The 24,472-nt window shown below is 41.3% G+C and overlaps 2 protein-coding genes across 2 annotated transcripts in view; both read left to right on the plus strand.

Moving 5' to 3' along the window:
• Positions 1 to 24,472, plus strand: part of snx12 (sorting nexin 12) — a 69,994-nt gene that overhangs the window by 40,114 nt on the left and 5,408 nt on the right. The gene's annotated exons all lie outside the window — the stretch shown is intronic.
• rab38c (RAB38c, member of RAS oncogene family) lies at positions 4,160 to 17,212 on the plus strand. The gene is made up of 4 exons (XM_072445723.1): positions 4,160 to 4,368; positions 10,102 to 10,232; positions 15,563 to 15,700; positions 17,009 to 17,212. Exons 1-4 carry the CDS (start codon positions 4,176 to 4,178, stop codon positions 17,174 to 17,176), a joined length of 630 nt encoding a protein of 209 aa, XP_072301824.1. The 5' UTR covers positions 4,160 to 4,175; the 3' UTR covers positions 17,177 to 17,212.

Genomic DNA, 24,472 nt, shown 5'->3' on the forward strand with positions numbered 1-24,472 from the left:
TAAAACCAGGACTTAAGTCGGGGCAGACTTAACTTAAAGGCGTTTAAAAAAAAAGCGCAATATGAATGTACATTTTCAGAACAAAACCAAAGCTAATACAAGTCCAAACAAGGTTAAAACCCGGAGTAAAGAAGGCTTAACTTAAAGGCGTTCATGTAAAAGGCACAATATGAATGTACTTTTTCAGAACAAAACCAGTATTAAACTATAACTGAACCAAGTCTAAACCAGGACCAAAGCTAGAATAATTTCAAAAGCTCAAAACCGGATCAAACACGGGCCTAAACCGGGAAAGAGAGATAAAAGCCAGGTACAGACCACGCCCAAACGCTAACGCAACTCCCAAACAAACAGATGTTACACGTTTGAGAACCACTGACCCAGGGAGCTGCCCCGCCCTTTTAGGACACTTTAATTTAACTGTGTGCGCTTGAGCTCATCGCCGCGCTCCGTTCAAACGTGCGTGTTTCAAAACAGGGTAGTGCTCATCAGAAGGCGTTGTTTACAGTCAGTCTGTCCGGGTCGGAGGCGCGTCTCGGCGACCCTCCCACTAAACAGCCGTCCAACACGCACGAGCTGCTTCGTCACACCACAACTATTTCAATATCCAGAGAGAAGCGTGTGGCCTTTATCGATGTAAACTGGACACGATGAACTGTGGCGTGAAGAGCGTTCAAAGATATAACATGCAGGAACTACAACTACTACTACTACTACTACTACTACTACAACTACTACTACTGCATTATTTCAGCGCACGGCTGAAATTTGGTATTTCCTGATTGTACAATGTTACTTTACCTTCATTTATAATCTTTCTATTTATCTATTTAAAGCTAAAATAAGATGAATAAAATATCTTCCGAGTCCACAGAGCCCTCATTTTTGAAACCTCAGCTTTAAAGTGCATCGTTAGGTCAATGGCCTGTGCAGTATTTTACTCCTTTGTTTACACCTGAAGGTATGTGGGCGTGTGTGGTTTCAGCCAATCACAGCCCTGGGGGAAAAAAACAAAGTTACAAAAATGGCACGTCAGCTCGAGGTCACGGATGAGGAAATATCTGCCACAAATCCTGCATTTTATATCGTTAAATGCTCTTGCCTTTTCCTCCGTTAAGAATGAAAAAACTTGAAAGTCGTTTTAAAGAGCGACAATATCAAAAGTTATTTATAGTTCTGCCGCCGTAACTTATTCTGCTCGTTCGTTTGTTTCCCCCCAGAACCGATGATCCACAGATCTGACCAGATTTGACATTTGCACTTACGAAACGCTTAAAATCACGGTCTGAATTCTACTTTTATACTTGTTTTCTGGCGTCAGAGCTGAGCATCTGGGGTCCGCATTAATATAGTTTGTCTTCTACTGTATTTTAATCTTGTGAGAGGATTTACTTCTTTTCACAAATGTCTTCTTTTAGTTTTCAATGGAAACGTGTCTCCGGCAGCTTCGTCTCTTCAGCTCCCGTCACAATACTTTCTATTACAGTAGTACTTGTACATTTACTCTTTCTCGGTTAGAGTTGTTAATATTTAAATGTTTATAATATTTTTGGAACTAGCTTTTCATTGCTTATCAATCACTAGATAGACATGATGTATTTTATGTTACATATTAGTGCTTTGGTCTAGAATGGATTTAAATGAAATTATTGTATTTTTGTGACATTTTTCTCTCCTTTCTTTCTTTCTTTCTTCTGACCAAATGAAAATGTTCTGGATTGTATTTTTCCAAAACAGAAATGACCGCCAAACACGGTCTCTAAATTCTTGTAATTTTAATGTTATTTTTGTAACATAATGTCCCCATGAGCTGGGACAAAATTAAATATTGTTCATATCTTTTAGTGGCTTTATCGAAGTAATTTTAGCCTGTACAGTATTAGTGTTTTAACAGTTTTTATTGTAAATTATAACTTTATGATTTGGCTTTTGTACATTCATTTCTGATCTTTTGAGATGTCGCTGCTGTAAAGTAAAAAAACAACTTGATTTTGAGGAATCATTTGAATACATCCACTGATACAGACAGGAATATTGGAAACTGTGCCTAAATAACCATGTCCTACTTTGGGCCTGGGGCGGGGTCAAGCTGCTGGAAAAAAACGGTTCAAAGCTACAGAGAAATTGCTTGTTTTTTAAGTTGATAATTCAATGAAAAAGAGCTTGAGTTTGAGTTTGACCTGAAAGTAGCTTGAATTCTGCCCCTGCTCGTCCCATTATCAGCGCTTCATCGCAGCAATTTAACACGTTGTCTGTTTTATATCTTGTAAATATGGCCGTCGTGTAAAAAATGAACTGTATTTTCAATGTTTTTTTTTTTAATAAATGAATAAAATGATGATTCATCCTGGTGACATTTCGTTTGTTTTGGGGAATTTGAAAATGTTGAGCAGCTGGTTTATCCCATGTGCAAATGTAAAGTCTGAGTATCGAGACAACACCCTGAAAAGCCAAGTTTAATATTCACAATTAAATTTGACAAATTATTTATTCAATCACTGCTTAGGATAGTCCACAGAATGGCCTTACACAGCTGGATCTCCATGGAAACAGGCAGGTAACGCCAGGGCAAAGTTACAGGTCAGATCTTGCGAGAGGATGTAAAAAAATATTTCTTAATCAACAAAAAAAAATAAATTGAACAATTGAAAGACTGTAATGCCAGAATGTGGAACAATCTAGACGACGCAATAACATCTCCATGGAAACAACTACATGGTCGACACAACGCATTCTTTACACCTGGATACATGTAAGTAAAAGAAGAGAAATAGTTAACAAAAAACACCTTTAATTGATCATAAAATACATGGAAATGCGTTTGTTAAACACAGAACGTGCCCTCTGCTGGTCAACTGCAGAACTGCACCAACAAAGTCATGATTTAATTCTAAATAATACATAAAAATAGCCTCATTGCACGACTAATGTGTGATTGGCCCCTGATTGGCCCCTGTCGTTCTTGCTGTAGCTGAATTGAGCTTTCCAAAGTCACAACTGAACCACGTTTTCTGTTGTTGTTTTTTTTAAATCCCATAAACAAAGTGCTCCTACCATGGATCTATTATATTTTGGCTCCTACTTGTAGTTTTGCGAGTCATTTGAGTATAAAGCAGGGGGAAGTGCAGCGCCCTCTCGATCATGTGACAAACGCGGCTTATCTGCAGCTGATTCCTGCCGAGCAACAGCGCCCCCCTCTGTTCATGCACGGAACTACACGCGGCAGACCGAACAGCCTCTTATTATAGTCACACATTGGTATCTATTTAAAACCGTCTCAAAACGTGAACTTTAGCAGAATGTCCAGCCGTGAGGGAAACAAACCAAACCTAAGTCTGGACACTCAGTGAATGCGTTCAAGGGCAGCTCTGTGTTGGAAACGAAGCAGACATAATAATATAATAAGAGGACATCTGTACAGAGGGGTTTACACAAGGACGAGCCAATAGGCTGGAGACAAAATACCACCTGATGTAAATGTGTAGGCCTACATGTGATTGTTTTTGTCAAGAGTTCCCCCTAAACTTTGTCTCGCGCTCTAATGACCTCACAATCACCTCCTAATCCCAAATAAATGTGTTTACTACAGGCCCAAGAAGACTATTGTTAATTATTAGGCTCCTATCATTATGTCTTATGTCCAAAATCATCCCAAACATTGATAACATGTAAAAGGTACCACTAAGAACAACGTTTAAATCAAAAGATATATTCTATCTCTGGTTGTGTCACAAATTGAGGCAATATTTAAAGTAAAAAAAAAACATCAACAACAACAACAAAACACAGACCGTTCTTCCAAATCGATACAACGTTGTGTTTAAAACATCTTTGGGCTCGGTAACTGTATCTTAAGTTAATAAAACGATTAACATAACGTAACATTTCCCGTTTGGGCACGTGACTGCGTGAAGCGCCGCTCACATGAGTCCATTTAATAAAGTCTCAGATATTTCAGACCGGACCGTGGACTACAACACATCCCCTGTCCCGTCCCTCCTTCCCTCAGTGCAAACCTTCTTTTTGGACATTTCTTCCTGCTTTATGTGTTTTTCTTGGACTTTTGGCATGTCCCGTCCTAGAATCCACTTGTTGCCCGTTATTCCCTCACGACATCACGTCCTCGTCAAGTGCTTGTAATTAAGCGTCCGCGGGGCCCCTCCTCGGCCGGGGCCATGCAGCAGGAGTTCCTCTTCAAAGTGCTGGTGATCGGGGACCTTGGCGTGGGGAAGACCTCCATCATAAAGCGCTACGTGCACCAGATCTTCTCCCAGCACTACCGCGCCACCATCGGGGTCGACTTCGCCCTCAAAGTCATCCCCTGGGACAGCAGCAGGGTGGTCCGGCTGCAGCTCTGGGACATCGCAGGTCTGTGAGGGGGAGAACTCAGAGCCCAAGTGTGGAAAGTTACAAGTGAAAGATATAAAACGTGTCTAATGTCTAGTTACTCAGAGCCCAAGTGTGGAAAGTTACATGTTAAAGATATAAAACGTGTCTAATGTCTAGTTACTCAGAGCCCAAGTGTGGAAAGTTACATGTTAAAGATATAAAACGTGTCTAATGTCTAGTTACTCAGAGCCCAAGTGTGGAAAGTTACAAGTGAAAGATATAAAAAGTGTTTAATGTCTAGTTACTCAGAGCCCAAGTGTGGAAAGTTACATGTTAAAGATATAAAACGTGTCTAATGTCTAGTTACTCAGAGCCCAAGTGTGGAAAGTTACAAGTGAAAGATATAAAACGTGTCTAATGTCTAGTTACTCAGAGCCCAAGTGTGGAAAGTTACATGTTAAAGATATAAAACGTGTCTAATGTCTAGTTACTCAGAGCCCAAGTGTGGAAAGTTACAAGTGAAAGATATAAAACGTGTCTAATGTCTAGTTACTCAGAGCCCAAGTGTGGAAAGTTACATGTTAAAGATATAAAACGTGTCTAATGTCTAGTTACTCAGAGCCCAAGTGTGGAAAGTTACATGTTAAAGATATAAAAAGTGTCTAATGTCTAGTTACTCAGAGCCCAAGTGTGGAAAGTTACATGTTAAAGATATAAAAAGTGTCTAATGTCTAGTTACTCAGAGCCCAAGTGTGGAAAGTTACATGTTAAAGATATAAAACGTGTCTAATGTCTAGTTACTCAGAGCCCAAGTGTGGAAAGTTACATGTTAAAGATATAAAACGTGTCTAATGTCTAGTTACTCAGAGCCCAAGTGTGGAAAGTTACATGTTAAAGATATAAAACGTGTCTAATGTCTAGTTACTCAGAGCCCAAGTGTGGAAAGTTACATGTTAAAGATATAAAACGCGTCTAATGTCTAGTTACTCAGAGCCCAAGTGTGGAAAGTTACAAGTGAAAGATATAAAACGTGTCTAATGTCTAGTTACTCAGAGCCCAAGTGTGGAAAGTTACATGTTAAAGATATAAAACGTGTCTAATGTCTAGTTACTCAGAGCCCAAGTGTGGAAAGTTACATGTTAAAGATATAAAAAGTGTTTAATGTCTAGTTACTCAGAGCCCAAGTGTGGAAAGTTACATGTTAAAGATATAAAACGTGTCTAATGTCTAGTTACTCAGAGCCCAAGTGTGGAAAGTTACATGTTAAAGATATAAAAAGTGTTTAATGTCTAGTTACTCAGAGCCCAAGTGTGGAAAGTTACATGTTAAAGATATAAAAAGTGTTTAATGTCTAGTTACTCAGAGCCCAAGTGTGGAAAGTTACATGTTAAAGATATAAAACGTGTCTAATGTCTAGTTACTCAGAGCCCAAGTGTGGAAAGTTACATGTTAAAGATATAAAAAGTGTTTAATGTCTAGTTACTCAGAGCCCAAGTGTGGAAAGTTACATGTTAAAGATATAAAACGTGTCTAATGTCTAGTTACTCAGAGCCCAAGTGTGGAAAGTTACATGTTAAAGATATAAAAAGTGTTTAATGTCTAGTTACTCAGAGCCCAAGTGTGGAAAGTTACAAGTGAAAGATATAAAACGTGTCTAATGTCTAGTTACTCAGAGCCCAAGTGTGGAAAGTTACATGTTAAAGATATAAAAAGTGTTTAATGTCTAGTTACTCAGAGCCCAAGTGTGGAAAGTTACATGTTAAAGATATAAAACGTGTCTAATGTCTAGTTACTCAGAGCCCAAGTGTGGAAAGTTACATGTTAAAGATATAAAACGTGTCTAATGTCTAGTTACTCAGAGCCCAAGTGTGGAAAGTTACATGTTAAAGATATAAAACGTGTCTAATGTCTAGTTACTCAGAGCCCAAGTGTGGAAAGTTACATGTTAAAGATATAAAACGTGTCTAATGTCTAGTTACTCAGAGCCCAAGTGTGGAAAGTTACATGTTAAAGATATAAAACGTGTCTAATGTCTAGTTACTCAGAGCCCAAGTGTGGAAAGTTACATGTTAAAGATATAAAACGTGTCTAATGTCTAGTTACTCAGAGCCCAAGTGTGGAAAGTTACATGTTAAAGATATAAAACGCGTCTAATGTCTAGTTACTCAGAGCCCAAGTGTGGAAAGTTACAAGTGAAAGATATAAAACGTGTCTAATGTCTAGTTACTCAGAGCCCAAGTGTGGAAAGTTACATGTTAAAGATATAAAACGTGTCTAATGTCTAGTTACTCAGAGCCCAAGTGTGGAAAGTTACATGTTAAAGATATAAAAAGTGTTTAATGTCTAGTTACTCAGAGCCCAAGTGTGGAAAGTTACATGTTAAAGATATAAAACGTGTCTAATGTCTAGTTACTCAGAGCCCAAGTGTGGAAAGTTACATGTTAAAGATATAAAAAGTGTTTAATGTCTAGTTACTCAGAGCCCAAGTGTGGAAAGTTACATGTTAAAGATATAAAAAGTGTTTAATGTCTAGTTACTCAGAGCCCAAGTGTGGAAAGTTACATGTTAAAGATATAAAAAGTGTTTAATGTCTAGTTACTCAGAGCCCAAGTGTGGAAAGTTACATGTTAAAGATATAAAACGTGTCTAATGTCTAGTTACTCAGAGCCCAAGTGTGGAAAGTTACATGTTAAAGATATAAAAAGTGTTTAATGTCTAGTTACTCAGAGCCCAAGTGTGGAAAGTTACAAGTGAAAGATATAAAACGTGTCTAATGTCTAGTTACTCAGAGCCCAAGTGTGGAAAGTTACATGTTAAAGATATAAAACGTGTCTAATGTCTAGTTACTCAGAGCCCAAGTGTGGAAAGTTACATGTTAAAGATATAAAACGTGTCTAATGTCTAGTTACTCAGAGCCCAAGTGTGGAAAGTTACATGTTAAAGATATAAAACGTGTCTAATGTCTAGTTACTCAGAGCCCAAGTGTGGAAAGTTACATGTTAAAGATATAAAACGCGTCTAATGTCTAGTTACTCAGAGCCCAAGTGTGGAAAGTTACATGTTAAAGATATAAAACGTGTCTAATGTCTAGTTACTCAGAGCCCAAGTGTGGAAAGTTACATGTTAAAGATATAAAAAGTGTTTAATGTCTAGTTACTCAGAGCCCAAGTGTGGAAAGTTACATGTTAAAGATATAAAACGTGTCTAATGTCTAGTTACTCAGAGCCCAAGTGTGGAAAGTTACATGTTAAAGATATAAAAAGTGTTTAATGTCTAGTTACTCAGAGCCCAAGTGTGGAAAGTTACATGTTAAAGATATAAAACGTGTCTAATGTCTAGTTATAAGTCATCGAGTGAAGTCAGTGTCTTTAAAAGGTGTTAATGGCTATTGTGATATTTGTTTATTCATATATGTGTTTGTTTATTTATTTAGGGCAATTTATCACAATCATAAAAAGTTATCTTGACATTTAAAGCACCTTAAAATTCCAGCGGGTTTGTTCCATTGACAGTAAATTTATTTAAGTACAATCCCAAAACCTTTTCTGCATTTGTTCCATTTTGTCTGGTATAACTAGCTCCTGAGAATGTAACATATACAAATCAAGCTCTAACTCACCTTTTTCTGTCACGCTGAGAAGATTCAGGGTCAGTTTGTTCTTCAAACCGGAAAAAAAAAAAAATTACCCTAAAGAAAATTTGGCCTTATTATTATTATTGTTATTATTATTTTTTAAACTTTATTTCAAATCCCTAATTCTCATTTAAATGAAATTATCCTCAGCTTTGAAGAACAAATAGTCAAAACCCAACAAATCCACACTGTCCAGTCCAGACTGCCAACAGCAGCTTTATTCCTTCAAATACAGTATTTACCACAGAAAATCTTGGCAGGATTTGAAATCTGACATTCCGCTAAGCAGAGCTGAGTTCACTTATTATTAGAATAAATCAGACAAACAAAACTACAGCGTCTCAGCGTCACAAAGAATCCAGACAATTGTTTGTTCTCCAAAGGGTTCAGGAACTTTGAAATGAGGCACATTTGAGTCACATTAAGCTCACATTTCACTGTTACAACTGCAGCTTTGTTAAAATGACAGAGAATAGAGGCTACAATACGTGATTTGCCATTTATAAAAGTCAAACTTTAGACAATGTCCAGGCACGGCGACATTTGTAACACTAATGATCAACTCAAAATGTTTTCAAATACATTATTACATTATCACACACATATTCATTGGGAGGGTTGTAAACAGTTTGTTCATAATAAAAGCTACCGGTATTTAACATTTATACTACTTTTAATTCATGTTCTCTAGTGTTATTCACCCTGCAAATACATGACATAGATACAAAATATTAAATGTAGTGTAAAATTAGCGCTGTGTATGAAATTATTGCAGTGAATCAAATAGTAAATATCAATGTTCAGCTGGAGTTTTTTTCATAAAGTGGATGACACAGTCGATCCTCAGTAAAACCAGCAGAGATCAGAATTTGTATTATTTTGTCCTCTGACATGTAAATCTTTTCATGTAGAAATAAGGCGTTTTATTTATAAAAACAACCCAAACTGCACATATTAGGGACATTTAACTCTGAAAAATGGACTGGACCAGGTTTAAATGTCTTGGTCCATTCTGTACACATATTAGTTACAAAAAAGATACAGAGTAAATGTATTTATTTAGGTTTTTTAGTCAATTAGATCTGAATGAAAACTGGCTTAAGAATTCAAATTTTGCCTATTTTTTACTTATTTAAAAATGTAACAAATCTGGCTTGGAATTAGATATCAACAAATCCTTCCATATGTTCAGTCAAAGTCTTGTTAAGTAGTAGATTATAAAGTTTGGTGTGTGTAGGTGGTGATCTTTACGTCTCTACGAGAGGAAAATACATGTTTATGAAAACACTTTTGAAGTTACAATGTCTCATGTAAATCTGTGGATGTGAGTGGATTCAACGAAAGGATAAAAGAGCTTCAGGAGCAGATTGAACCATTTAGTTGTTTCCATTTGAAAAGCCAACATGCTGAGAGAGCAAACTGACCCAAAAATCTCAAATCTTTTCATTTTTAATAAGATAAAACAAAATGTGATTTATCAATAGCATATGCTCAACAAAGGTCATGATACGTTTTTGCCACATCGAGATGGATTCGACCTTAACTCTTTCCAAAGACTCACGTTAATTATTATATATTGACTTACTGTTTTTTTTAAAGATAGTCAATATTTTAAGGGCACAATATTTATCGCTGGCACATTTTATTAGCTCTAGTGGGGGAAATCTGAGCCTCAGAGGGCAGAAAAATGATTCATCCATTACTCCGCCCGTGTTTATGATCTATTTATGCATTTCATTGCGCTATTTATTTATATATTTATCTATTTATTTATTTATTTATTGCAGATGATTTTGTCTCAATAATATGGTCAAAAGGCTTTACTATCCTGCTAAAATGGGCTTCAATATCATGGTTTATCTGTTATCTGCACTGTTTTCTGCAGCACTTCGAAACACGCGACAGATGTACATAACACAAGTACGTATATATATATATATTTGAGTATATATTTGCAGAGTATTCGGCTCGTGTTGCGTCCTCGAGGATCTGGAGGAATGCAGACGTCCCACGCTCCTTTCTTCAGTCCCGTGATTTCACTTTCTCCCCACGTTTCACGCTTCACGCTTCACGTTTGTGTGTTTTTCTGACGGGGTTTGTGTGTTTGGAGTGAGAGGTGTTTTTTGTGCGCTCCGCAGGACAAGAGCGCTACGGCAACATGACCAGAGTTTACTACAGAGAAGCCGTGGGGGCGCTGGTGGTGTTTGACGTCACACGGGCCTCTACGTTTGAGGCGGTGCTCAAGTGGAAGGACGACCTGGACTCCAAAGTAAGAATCTGTTACATCTTTAGGCATCTGCGCTTTAGTCGGTTTGACAGTGGATTATTTTTTACTTCCAGAATCTGTACTTTTTTTTCTGAACTGGACTAAAACAGTTACATTGTTTTTTTGAACAGTTTTAACCCTGCTGAAAAGTCTGAGGGGTTCATTTTTAATCAGTTTATGGAGATTTTGCAGGAGTCTAGAGTTTGGCTTTATAAATAACCAGTAAAATAGCTTCTGATGACCAAAAGCTTTAATAATTCTCATTACTCTAACTTTTACTCCTAAAGTATTTTTTTTTTTTTATAGATGTACTTTAATACTTCCCTCATTCGTCCAGGAGTTGAAGTTATGTTTTTAAAAGAACAAGACGTTTCCACTCTCATCCAAGAGTCATTCTCACTCTGCGGATCTGAGAACTCTCTGAGAATATTTATCCTACTCTGAGGAGACCCTGCCCACCGGACGGGACCACCTGATAAAAGCCTGTTACAGTAGACTTTTACTTTTACCTCTACTTATGTAACACCATTCAGTTCTTCTTTTGAGTTCCTGTGACGACACAACTCTCCAAAGAGGCCATCATTTGACATTGAAACTGAAAACACCAATAATTTGCCATCGTACAGATGTATTTTCCTGATTTTAGGATCTCTGCAATCACTTGGCAAACAAGTCAGTGTAATCCATGGTCCACGATAGAAGAGGAAGGCTGACATCCAGAGGGCATTTTCAATCTGAATTTATACTGGTCTGAGCTGGATTAGTCCTGCCCTAAGGGAAGAGTTGAGTCTGAAGCTGCCCTCTTTGTTAGTCCTGCCCTAAGGGAAGAGTTGAGTCTGAAGCTGCCCTCTTTGTTAGTCCTGCCCTAAGGGAAGAGTTGAGTCTGAAGCTGCCCTCTTTGTTAGTCCTGCTCTAAGGGAAGAGTTGAGTCTGAAGCTGCCCTCTTTGTTAGTCCTGTCCTAAGGGAAGAGTTGAGTCTGAAGCTGCCCTCTTTGTTAGTCCTGCTCTAAGGGAAGAGTTGAGTCTGAAGCTGCCCTCTTTGTTAGTCCTGTCCTAAGGGAAGAGTTGAGTCTGAAGCTGCCCTCTTTGTTAGTCCTGCTCTAAGGGAAGAGTTGAGTCTGAAGCTGCCCTCTTTGTTAGTCCTGCTCTAAGGGAAGAGTTGAGTCTGAAGCTGCCCTCTTTGTTAGTCCTGTCCTAAGGGAAGAGTTGAGTCTGAAGCTGCCCTCTTTGTTAGTCCTGCTCTAAGGGAAGAGTTGAGTCTGAAGCTGCCCTCTTTGTTAGTCCTGCTCTAAGGGAAGAGTTGAGTCTGAAGCTGCCCTCTTTGTTAGTCCTGTCCTAAGGGAAGAGTTGAGTCTGAAGCTGCCCTCTTTGTTACCTGATGGCCCAGTTTCAAGTCCAGGACAATAGAGAATGACTTGAAACTGGGCCATTAGCAAACAAAGAGAGAAGTTTCAGGCTATAAATCCTTAAGGCTGGACAAATGTAACATCAAGTCTAGCTATTCAGCCTAGTACCTTCAGATTGAAAATGTCTGTGAGTCTGCACACAAGTATGTGAGTCTGCACACGAGTCTGTGAGTCTGCACACGAGTCTGTGAGTCTGCACACGAGTCTGCACAAGAGTGTGAGTCTGCACACAAGTCTGCACACAGGTCTGTGAGTCTGCACACGAGTCTGTGAGTCTGCACACGAGTCTGTGAGTCTGCACACGAGTCTGTGAGTCTGCACACGAGTCTGTGAGTCTGCACACGAGTCTGTGAGTCTGCACAAGAGTCTGTGAGTCTGCACACGGGTCTGTGAGTCTGCACAAGAGTCTGTGAGTCTGCACACGGGTCTGTGAGTCTGCACACGGGTCTGTGAGTCTGCACACGGGTCTGTGAGTCTGCACACGGGTCTGTGAGTCTGCACAAGAGTCTGTGAGTCTGCACAAGAGTCTGTGAGTCTGCACACGGGTCTGTGAGTCTGCACAAGAGTCTGTGAGTCTGCACACGGGTCTGTGAGTCTGCACACGGGTCTGTGAGTCTGCACAAGAGTCTGTGAGTCTGCACACGGGTCTGTGAGTCTGCACAAGAGTCTGTGAGTCTGCACACGGGTCTGTGAGTCTGCACACGGGTCTGTGCAGCACTGCAGGGCAGGTGGGTACACTTTTGGCTCGCACTGCTCTGTATTGAGACCCTCAGCATCATTTGCATCATTTGCATCAGTTCCATTCAGTCTATTGCCAGACAAAAAGAAGTCGGTATAAGAGAGTTTAGATTCCGGTTGTGGACAATCGTGATGTTAGTTTTCTTAAATTGAGAGCAGATCTAACCGCTCTTGTACGCCTGCAATATATGGGCTGAGAATGACTAAATCATCAGCAATTGTTACTTTAATAATGTAATAATGTACATTTAATGGCATTTAACAAAATTGAAAACATTGACATGGTCTTGGTTGTTCTGGTTTGAGCCTATTTTAAACTTGATTTTGTCCTCTATAAATCCTTAAACCAGGACAAATGTAACTCAGAGCAGTATCAAGTCTGGCTATTCAGCCTAGTACCTTCAGATTGAAAATGACTGTTCAGACTCTGCACATGAGTCTGTGAGTCTGCACACGAGTCTTCTAGTCCTGTTTAAGTCCTGACCTCATCCAAGTTAAATGATTAATTTAGTCACAGTTTTGTTCCACTTTGGAGCATGTCTCCAAACTTTGAAGATCTGCAATGCACAGCGGTGACCTATCAGGTCACAAGAAAGTTGCAGGTGGAGAAAATAAAACCCTTGTATTAAAACTATATTGGTTGTTCAGTTCAAGTATTTGCGAAACAGTGACGCTGTAGCTGACAAAGGTAAACATTTCTGATGTGAGGGCCAAGCTATTCACAGCACGGAATACAAGAGACACATTTTCATACCTTTTGTGTTTTAAATGTCAGAGACCAGTGCAGTCAGTGTCATGGCCAGCCAAACATCTACCTGAAAGGCCTCTGAGGCTTTTATTTAGGACAAAGAGGCTGCATCTGCCACATATTTGCTCTGCAGAGATACAAGTAAATGGGTTTGCGCTTCTTACAATTCTCTGGTTAATGTGTGTTCAAGGTTACACAGTGAAAGGGTTCAGATGGTTAGTGCATCGCTTCAGTCAACTTTATGTCTGCTGCTTCTTTTTCAGCACAATAAAACGCTCATTCCATGCTTTTTCCACTAGGGGCTGCAGAGAGCTAACTTACTAGTTAATTCCTCAGTATATTATGGAAGACATTACACTTGTTGCCAGTGCTGCAGCTGAAATTCTCCCCAAATTTGTCACAAAAATGAGCAATAGACATTTAACCTCTTAGTTAATCAATCAGAAAAAACGAATTTAAAGCAAGAGCACTGGCATTGAGGATACAAAGTGCTCTGAGTTCCGTTCCATGGGTCAGGCAATAAGTTCCTGGGAGCCTTTTTGGTGAGTTCTGTATCCTTCTCCTGTAATGAACCTTAATGCTGAATGATAAACCGAGTTCAGAGGTTTTAACACTGTAGAACGCATATATATAATATCACCATAAACTAGAACTGAGAGAAATGTAGCCCGGATCAACTGATTTCTATAATTAAGAGGAATGTAATTTTTATTTCTAAAGAAGAATGACAATTTGGCTTTAAGATGATTGGTCCAGATGCAAAATGAGCAAGACCTTCTGCAAGAGGAAGAAGGTCCTTTGCATACAGAATCACATCATTTACATACGTGAATGCTACTATTTTTTAGATTTATGACAGATTGAGCTTAGAAGTGGTCCGAGGACTGATCCTTGGGGAACACCATTGTTAAGAGAAAAAAATTCAGATTGAAAGCCATTAGTAGAAACAGCTTGAGCTCTATTTGTGAAGTAATCTGCAAATAAATTTGTATAAAACCAAACAGCATCCAGAGAATACAGTAATCAACAGAATCAAAGCCCTTGACGTAGCAACAAAAAAAAGCAGCAAATTCTTCATGATAGTTTAATGGAATAGCAATATAATTCATAACTTTGGTAGCAACTGTGATAGTATTATGCCCTGGTCTGAATCCGGAGTGGCTGCTATTTAAAAGGAATAATATAATATTAAATTTGGTTAAAAAAGTACGCGCCTGGTCATGCATTTGCTTCTTTTGCTGGACAGGAACATTTTTAGATTTGTCAGAAATTATTAAAATATTTTTTTTGTCCTCCTTAATGTATAGTGAGAACAAAAGCTGTTTTCCATAGTAATGGGACCTTAGAGTTTATTATTATTATTATTATTTTTTTTACAATTAAATGTGATGTTTAATTGTACTTTTAAATATGTAGGTTTTTCATTAGTTCCCTTGACCTTGTGTATGTTTGATATTTATAAGAGCTTTCATCCCTCTTGTCATAAATTGTAACTAGCTACATTTAAAATCATATAGATGTTACTGTACAGCACAAGGCCCGTCTCACACGCGCTTGTCTCACTGATGCCTCTGCTCGTCTCTACAAACACTAAAAATGGCAATCCTTCCCCAGCAATGATCGGCCAGGGCTCAGAGAAAATGTGAATTTCCGTTTAAAACAACTTAGTTCATCTTTAAACTGTTTAATCAAGCAAGATTCGTCCAAAATATTGAAGAAGTAATTACAAATTTGGCAACAGTACTTGTAATTGAACAAATTATTGGCAGGGTAACTTTATTTTTGGTACACAAAGTACAAACACTGGTTGTTTTGTTGCCTTTAAAACCATAACAATGACAAACAGTGGTATGTAATGTCCAGCACTTGTAAGGAACACGGTGTACTCTTTTTATTGCCATGTTAATCCATTTAACACTTTTATTTTCAGAGATTGTCCCGCTGCTGTGTAGTGACGCTCACATGTCTGCTCACCACAGATAATGCCCGTCCCATGGAAAAAGACATATTTACAGTCCATCCTGTGTAGACACCATTTACTGCTTCAGAAATACAGGACAATACACGCTTTCATAGTCTGTAATAGCAACGTACAAGTCACTATGATGAAAATATGAAAATGTTCGTTTTGCATGACACAGCGCGATTGTCTTCTATTTCATTTGAGACAACTTGAATGAAAAAATGTCTATTTGAGGGCCTTTTATGAAGTCTCTTGCCTGCTGTAAGCCAAAGAACAATAAACACAGCGAGTAGATTTGTGCGCGAGTTAATCTGAGTGAAGTAAAAGCCTTTTTGTAGCTAGAAGCAAATTTTGGAGTTTTATTAGACAACAAGAAGCAGCCTATTAACTCAAGGCATTGTTTTTTCACACAGTTAATGCACTTGTAGTTGTTTTTAACATCTTTAAAGTCAAATGTGATTTATTTTCTCGTTTGTAGGTGACTCTGAACCACGGCAGGCCGGTCCCAGCGGTGCTCTTGGCCAATAAATCGGATCAGCTCTCGTCTCACAGCCCCAAACTGGACGCCTTCTGCAAAGACAACGGCTTTGTGGCCTGCTTTGAAACGTCAGCAAAGGTGAAATAACGACAAATGAGCAATGTAGGATTGTCAAAAATATATACTAAAATTAGACTCTCAGTTTGAAGTATCAATATTGAAAAAAATCCCTTATATTTGGACCTATCTTGAATAGTTTTAGTGGATATATATATATGAACTAATGCAAAACCACATGATAATATTAAGTACATACTATTACTTTGTGTTGAAAATGATGTGTCACTGTGGTTTAAAAGTCAGGAATGTAGCTTTGTCCAATCAAAATCAAGTTTTGAAATATAATGTTAACACATGATAAATACAGACAGACAGTGGTGGTAAGATGTCATGATAACAGAGACATGTAAATCTACAGTATTGTCAATTAATTCATGAATTAATTAAACATATTTTCACAAAGGTTGCAAAAAGAGTTGCATTGCTATCTTTACAATTGTTAAAAATATATAAATTGATTTCAATATTGTCCATCTCTGTATAAGAATAACTGTCTCTTGGACTCAAGGTGGCAGCTCACAAAGGAACGAGATAATGATGCAGATTCCTATTCTGAGCAGACTTATTATTACATTATTGTTTTTTAAATTATTATTAGACTTTGGTTTGTAATTAGCTGGCCCTTGTCTCTGTGTACAGTGTGACATGGGCAGGTTAAGGGCTGTTGTGGATCAGACAGAGGGAATCTTCAGCTCTGTGTGAATGAACTCTGGGACTTTTTAATGAGTTTCACACTGAAGGACGAGTCAGACGAGCGAACAAAGAGCACGTCGCTGGCCGGAAGTCAAAATGAACAAATCTTATTATATTTTAAAGGTTAGCGGCGGTTTTGTTATAAGGTCACCTGTTTAAAATTACACAGTTCTCAATGGGAAAACCAGGATAATGAATGTGAATATGTGTAACAGCACTGTTAAAACAAAAACTGACAACCAGATACAAATTGATCCAATTGATAAAGTATTGATACTGAAAAACAAAAACACAAACGTTACACTGTTTCCTGAATAGTTTTAGAATGTTCTTGATTTGTATCAGGACTACTTCTAAGACTTTACTTACTTTACTTTACTCACAGACCCGTGTGCAGACTCACAGACTCTTTAATATCTGAATAGTATTTTGTGCTGCAAATGTACAATACAACAAGTCTCTAAATAAATAAAAACATACCTTTTGTCCTGTGGAAGGAACTCTTTCCCATAACATTTTGGGATGTTTGAGTTATGGGAGGTAATTTTTATAGTGTGAATGCAGCCAAAAAAGCCTTCACCAGCTTTGTCTGTAATCATGGCTGAATCGTTCTTTTTTTATTTTGTCCCAAAGGAAAACACAAATATAGAGGAAGCCGCTAATTGTCTGGTGGAGCACATCTTGAGTAACGAGGAAAGCCCCGGTTTGGAGAGAGAACCAACTTCACTGATGCTGTCTGGGTACAGCCACGGCAACCGGGACCACTTCAACCTCAACTGCCCCTCATGCCCCAAGTGGTGACCCATCTGCCCCTCATGCCCCAAGTGGTGACCCTTCTGTCCCTCCTTCTCCATGTGGTGACCCATCTGCCCCTCATGCCCCAAGTGGTGACCCTTCTGTCCCTCCTTCTCCATGTGGTGACCCATCTGCCCCTCATGCCCCAAGTGCCAAGTGGCAGTCCCTTCTGCCCCTCCTGCTCCATGTGGTGACCCTTCTGCCCCTCCTGCTCCATGTGGTGACCCTTCTGCCCCTCCTGCTCCAAGTGGTGACCCTTCTGCCCCTCCTGCTCCATGTGGTGACCCCTCTGCCCCTCCTGCTCCAAGTGGTGACCCTTCTGCCCCTCCTGCTCCATGTGGTGACCCTTCTGCCCCTCCTGCTCCAAGTGGTGACCCTTCTGCCCCTCCTGCTCCATGTGGTGACCCTTCTGCCCCTCCTTCTCCAAGTGGTGACCCTTCTGCCCCTCCTGCTCCAAGTGCTGACCCTTCTGCACCTCCTTCTCCAAGTGGTGACCCTTCTGCCCCTCCTGCTCCATGTGGTGACCCTTCTGCCCCTCCTGCTCCAAGTGGTGACCCTTCTGCCCCTCCTTCTCCAAGTGGTGACCCTTCTGCCCCTCCTGCTCCAAGTGGTGACCCTTCTGCGCCTCCTTCTCCAAGTGGTGACCCTTCTGCCCCTCCTGCTCCAAGTGGTGACCCTTCTGCCCCTCCTTCTCCAAGTGGTGACCCTTCTGCCCCTCTTGCCCCTCCTTCTTCATGTGGTGACCCTTCTGCCCCTCCTGCCCCTCCTTCTTCATGTGGTGACCCTTCTGCTCCTCCTGCCCCAAGTGGTGACCCTTCTGCTTCCTGCCCCTCCTTCTTCATGTGGTGACCATTCTGCCCCTCCTTCTTCATGTGGTGACCCTTCTGCCCCTCCTGCCCCAAGTGGTGACTCTTCTGCCCCTCCTTCTTCATGTGGTGACCCTTCTGCCCTTCCTGCCCCTCCTTCTTCATGTGGTGACCCTTCTGCTCCTCCTGCCCCACGTGGTGACCCTTCTGCTCCTCCTGCTCCATGTGGTGACCCTTCTGCCCCTCCTGCCCCAAGTGGTGACCCATCTGCCCCTCCTGCTCCAAGTGGTGACCCTTCTGCCCCTCCTGCTCCATGTGGTGACCCTCCTGCCCCTCCTGCTCCAAGTGGTGACCCTTCTGCCCCTCCTGCCCCAAGTGGTGACCCTTCTGCCCCTCCTGCTCCATGTGGTGACCCTTCTGCCCCTCCTGCTCCAAGTGGTGACCCTTCTGCCTCTCCTGCTCCATGTGGTGACCCTTCTGCCCCTCCTTCTCCAAGTGGTGACCCTTCTGCCCCTCCTGCTCCAAGTGGTGACCCTTCTGCGCCTCCTTCTCCAAGTGGTGACCCTTCTGCCCCTCCTGCTCCATGTGGTGACCCTTCTGCCCCTCCTGCTCCAAGTGGTGACCCTTCTGCCCCTCCTTCTCCAAGTGGTGACCCTTCTGCCCCTCCTGCTCCAAGTGGTGACCCTTCTGCGCCTCCTTCTCCAAGTGGTGACCCTTCTGCCCCTCCTGCTCCAAGTGGTGACCCTTCTGCCCCTCCTTCTCCAAGTGGTGACCCTTCTGCCCCTCTTGCCCCTCCTTCTTCATGTGGTGACCCTTCTGCCCCTCCTGCCCCTCCTTCTTCATGTGGTGACCCTTCTGCTCCTCCTGCCCCAAGTGGTGACCCTTCTGCTTCCTGCCCCTCCTTCTTCATGTGGTGACCATTCTGCCCCTCCTTCTTCATGTGGTGACCCTTCTGCCCCTCCTGCCCCAAGTGGTGACTCTTCTGCCCCTCCTTCTTCATGTGGTGACCCTTCTGCCCTTCCTGCCCCTCCTTCTTCATGTGGTGACCCTTCTGCTCCTCCTGCCCCACGTGGTGACCCTTCTGCTCCTCCTGCTCCATGTGGTGACCCTTCTGCCCCTCCTGCCCCAAGTGGTGACCCATCTGCCCCTCCTGCTCCAAGTGGTGACCCTTCTGCCCCTCCTGCTCCATGTGGTGACCCTCCTGCTCCAAGTGGTGACCCTTCTGCCCCTCCTGCCCCAAGTGGTGACCCTTCTGCCCCTCCTGCTCCATGTGGTGACCCTTCTGCCCCTCCTGCTCCAAGTGGTGACCCTTCTGCCTCTCCTGCTCCATGTGGTGACCCTTCTGCCCCTCCTTCTCCAAGTGGTGACCCTTCTGCCCCTCCTGCTCCAAGTGGTGACCCTTCTGCGCCTCCTTCTCCAAGTGGTGACCCTTCTGCCCCTCCTGCTCCATGTGGTGACCCTTCTGCCCCTCCTGCTCCAAGTGGTGACCCTTCTGCCCCTCCTTCTCCAAGTGGTGACCCTTCTGCCCCTCCTGCTCCAAGTGGTGACCCTTCTGCGCCTCCTTCTCCAAGTGGTGACCCTTCTGCCCCTCCTGCTCCAAGTGGTGACCCTTCTGCCCCTCCTTCTCCAAGTGGTGACCCTTCTGCCCCTCTTGCCCCTCCTTCTTCATGTGGTGACCCTTCTGCCCCTCCTGCCCCTCCTTCTTCATGTGGTGACCCTTCTGCTCCTCCTGCCCCAAGTGGTGACCCTTCTGCTTCCTGCCCCTCCTTCTTCATGTGGTGACCCTTCTGCCCCTCCTTCTTCATGTGGTGACCCTTCTGCCCCTCCTGCCCCAAGTGGTGACTCTTCTGCCCCTCCTTCTTCATGTGGTGACCCTTCTGCCCTTCCTGCCCCTCCTTCTTCATGTGGTGACCCTTCTGCTCCTCCTGCCCCACGTGGTGACCCTTCTGCTCCTCCTGCTCCATGTGGTGACCCTTCTGCCCCTCCTGCCCCAAGTGGTGACCCTTCTGCCCCTCCTTCTCCAAGTGGTGACCCTTCTGCCCCTCCTGCTCCAAGTGGTGACCCTTCTGCGCCTCCTTCTCCAAGTGGTGACCCTTCTGCCCCTCCTGCTCCAAGTGGTGACCCTTCTGCCCCTCCTTCTCCAAGTGGTGACCCTTCTGCCCCTCTTGCCCCTCCTTCTTCATGTGGTGACCCTTCTGCCCCTCCTGCCCCTCCTTCTTCATGTGGTGACCCTTCTGCTCCTCCTGCCCCAAGTGGTGACCCTTCTGCTTCCTGCCCCTCCTTCTTCATGTGTTGACCCTTCTGCCCCTCCTTCTTCATGTGGTGACCCTTCTGCCCCTCCTGCCCCAAGTGGTGACTCTTCTGCCCCTCCTTCTTCATGTGGTGACCCTTCTGCCCTTCCTGCCCCTCCTTCTTCATGTGGTGACCCTTCTGCTCCTCCTGCCCCACGTGGTGACCCTTCTGCTCCTCCTGCTCCATGTGGTGACCCTTCTGCCCCTCCTGCCCCAAGTGGTGACCCATCTGCCCCTCCTGCTCCAAGTGGTGACCCTTCTGCCCCTCCTGCTCCATGTGGTGACCCTTCTGCCCCTCCTGCTCCAAGTGGTGACCCTTCTGCCCCTCCTGCCCAAGTGGTGACCCTTCTGCCCCTCCTGCTCCAAGTGGTGACCCTTCTGCCCCTCCTGCTCCATGTGGTGACCCTTCTGCCCCTCCTGCCCCAAGTGGTGACCCTTCTGCCCCTCCTGCTCCAAGTGGTGACCCTTCTGCCCCTCCTGCTCCATGTGGTGACCCTTCTGCACCTCCTGCCCCAAGTGGTGACCCTTCTGCACCTCCTGCCCCAAGTGGTGACCCTTCTGCCCCTCCTTCTTCATGTGGTGATCCTTCTGAATCTTTGCGTGTCTTGGAGTATCAAATGATCAGAATAATTTTAGGGCCAAATTCTAGATTTTATTCAACAAATGTGTGGTTTTGGTAAGACGACAAATACTGTACAGTACAGTACAATACAGTACAATACAATACAATACAGTACAATACAGTACAATACAATATATAATACAGTACAATACAGTACAGTACAATACAATATACAATACAGTACAGTACAGTACAGTACAATACAGTACAGTACAGTAAAATACAGTACAATACAGTACAATACAGTATACAATACAGTACAATACAGTACAATACAGTACAATACAGTATACAATACAGTACAATACAGTAAAATACAGTACAATACAGTACAATACAATATACAATACAGTACAATACAATATACAATACAGTACAATACAGTAAAAATACAGTACAATACAATATACAATACAGTAAAATACAGTACAATACAATATACAATACAGTAAAATACAATACAATGTACAATACAGTACAATACAGTAAAATACAGTACAATACAATATACAATACAGTACAGTACAGTAGGTAAAATACAGTACAATACAATATACAATACAGTAAAATACAGTACAATACAATATACAATACAGTAAAATACAGTACAATACAGTACAATACAATATACAATACAGTACAATACAATACAATATACAATACAGTACAATACAATACAATGTACAATACAGTACAATACAGTAAAATACAGTACAATACAATATACAATACAGCACAGTACAGTACAGTACAGTACAATACAGTACAGTACAGTAAAATACAGTACAATACAGTACAATACAGTATACAAAACAGTACAATACAGTACAATACAATATACAATACAGTACAGTACAGTACAGTACAATACAGTACAGTACAGTAAGATACAGTACAATACAGTACAATACAGTACAGTACAGTACAGTAAAATACAGTACAATACAGTAAAATACAGTACAATACAGTACAATACAGTACAATACAGTACAATACAATATACAATACAGTACAATACAGTACAATACAGTACAATACAGTAACATACAGTACAATGCAGTACAATACAATATACAATACAGTACAATATAATACAGTACAGTACAGTACAATACAGTACAATACAATATACAATACAGTACAATACAGTACAATACAGTAACATACAGTACAATACAGTACAATACAATATACAGTACAGTATCTCTACACTTTGGAAAGGTGCACTGTACAACTTTCCTCGTCTGCTCGTTTGCGTGGAGATGCTCCTGCGTTCCGCTGAATATTCCACAGACTACTATTGCATTAAACATGGCTAACTCCATGGAGACGAGCAGACGACGCCCTCAGGCCAAGTTACAGGTCAGATCTGCGGAGAGGTGACCTTCGCTCGCATTAAAATACAATGGTATATTTTTAAGAGTAAAAAACACAATAGAGAGACTGGAGACTGTTGAAAACATATGGTTTCAGTGCTGCCGTGTGGCTCAGTCGTCAAGGCAGCAGCACATATGCAAACTGCCCCTGTTCTGGTACGGAAAATTCATCTTCTACATTTGACCCACTCTTCCACGCCACAGGGACATGAGCAGTGCAGCGTTCAGGGACCCGTCTACAGATCAATAAAGACGCCAAGATTATTCAGTCATTATTTATTTATACGACAGTTATAGTTCGTTGTATATTTCAAGTCACAATATAATCGAAAAAAAACAAAAAACTATAATATTGGTGACAAAAAAAGAAAGAAATCCAATTAAGTCTAATCCTATCTAATGAATAACAAAGTGTTTTCTTTTTACCTGGCTGTTAATCTCACGTTTACTGTTGAAATGGTATTAGATAATTAAGGACGTCACTATTGTTAAGTCTTGGTGTCGGATCGTTTGGAATAATTGTATAAATGTTTCTTACGATGTTATTTTTATACCGTGACATTCTCGGACGTGTCTCCCTGCTCTCGCTCCTGTGAACTCTCGGTAAATAAAGCAGTTCATATCTACATTTTCTCTCAAAGTGTTATTGCTGGATGTGTTTAGATTTCGCACCGTGAACTGCCTCCTGATGTTGAATTGCCTGCTGGTCCTCCTCGACCACACTCGGATCACTGTTGTATCTCTAATGATGAGAAACTGTGTAATGCGTGCGTGTGTGTGTGTGTTTCTGTGATATTATCTGTTTGATCTGCTGCTTCTGAGGCTCCGTGTTAATCATTTAAATCCTCCTCACACTCAGCGCAAACATCCTGCTCCAACGTCCTACTTTCTCTCCTCAATTACATCTCATCAGCGCCGTTATCAGGAATTAGACCAAATACTGGGTCAGGGTTTCGCACAAACTTCACATAACATCTTGCCTGGCTGTTGACTGGTGACTTTTTACAGTTACAGAGAGTTCCTACAAAGAAAACTGGGTGCTGTGAAGCATTTGCAATTGGGAAAATGTAAAAATGGTGAAATTGCACTTTTAAAGACCTTTATAGTGCATTTACTGACAGAATAACTCCAGGGGTTTGATCTTCTAAGTCACGTACAAGCTTCAAAGACATTTCGAGTGTCATTTTAAACATTCATGGTTGTTGCATGTAGCGTGTATTATGTAATGAGTCATATATGTGTGAAATCCTGCTTATGAGGGGTGCAAAATCTTCTTCTCATCTGTCTGCAAAATATTAGACAGGATTGTTTAAAACTGTAGACGCCAAACCACTTCAAGATTTCAATCTAATTACCGTCCAATTATCTAGGGCTTTACGTTTAACTTTTGCTCACTGTTAACTGTTTTTTCAATATTTACTGTGGATAATTATGGTTTTAATTAATCACCATTACGATTAACAAACTGGTTTGGTGTAAAAGTTGTAATATAATATATAGTTCTGGCTAAAAATGAGAAACGATTCCATGTCTGGACATCTAACTACAAATGTGGCTTTGATAATTGAAGAACATGTCGAGGTTATGAGGACTTTCCATACAATTCAGCTTCGTTATAAAGGAAAATATTGAAAGGAACATGTTGAAAGGAAAATGTTCCAGCATTTGATTCAATGTTGTTGAAGTAATGTCAAGGCCTTCTTCAGAAGAGAAACGCAAGCTCATCACTGGAAAACTAATCCTATCCCCAAATTGATTTCACATCCGAAATGGCTTTCCATCTGCATCAGTCACCACGACTGATGCATGTGAAGTATAATAAACCAATACTGTAGGTAAAAACACGTCTCACTGTCTTATGGGAGCAATAAGCTCAACGAAGCATTTGTCCAGTGCAGGAGTAAACACTAGTGTGGCTTTGATAATTGCACTGCCATTAAAGAGATGTTTCATTAAATAGACTTTTCAATTAGAGATAAAAGCTTCAGGCGATTTGAACAAAACTTTAATTAGACGAAGTAAACCGCTTTCTTTAAGCACTTCATGCATACATTTGAGGTTATTTGAACATTTTTGGCATTTTTGGCTCCCATTGCAGTCATTTTTATAGCAAGACTTAACAAGAACAAAGGAATTAATAATTCAAGTGAAACCAAGCAGGAATGTTGAGTTTAATCCAAGCTTAGACCATGGCAAAAGCAAGACTA

This window comes from Eucyclogobius newberryi, unplaced genomic scaffold, assembly GCF_026437365.1.
Source record: "Eucyclogobius newberryi isolate DKJ021-1_F unplaced genomic scaffold, fEucNew1.0.hap1 SCAF_15, whole genome shotgun sequence".
NCBI lineage: Eukaryota > Metazoa > Chordata > Actinopteri > Gobiiformes > Gobiidae > Eucyclogobius > Eucyclogobius newberryi.

Coding starts and splice junctions, on each gene's coding strand:
- rab38c (XM_072445723.1), top strand. CDS start 4,176: ATGCAGCAGGAGTTCCTCTTCAAAGTGCTGGTGATCGGGGACCTTGGC. Junction 4,369..10,101: donor GCAGCTCTGGGACATCGCAG/GTCTGTGAGGGG, acceptor TGCGCTCCGCAG/GACAAGAGCGCTACGGCAAC. Junction 15,701..17,008: donor GCTTTGAAACGTCAGCAAAG/GTGAAATAACGA, acceptor TTTGTCCCAAAG/GAAAACACAAATATAGAGGA.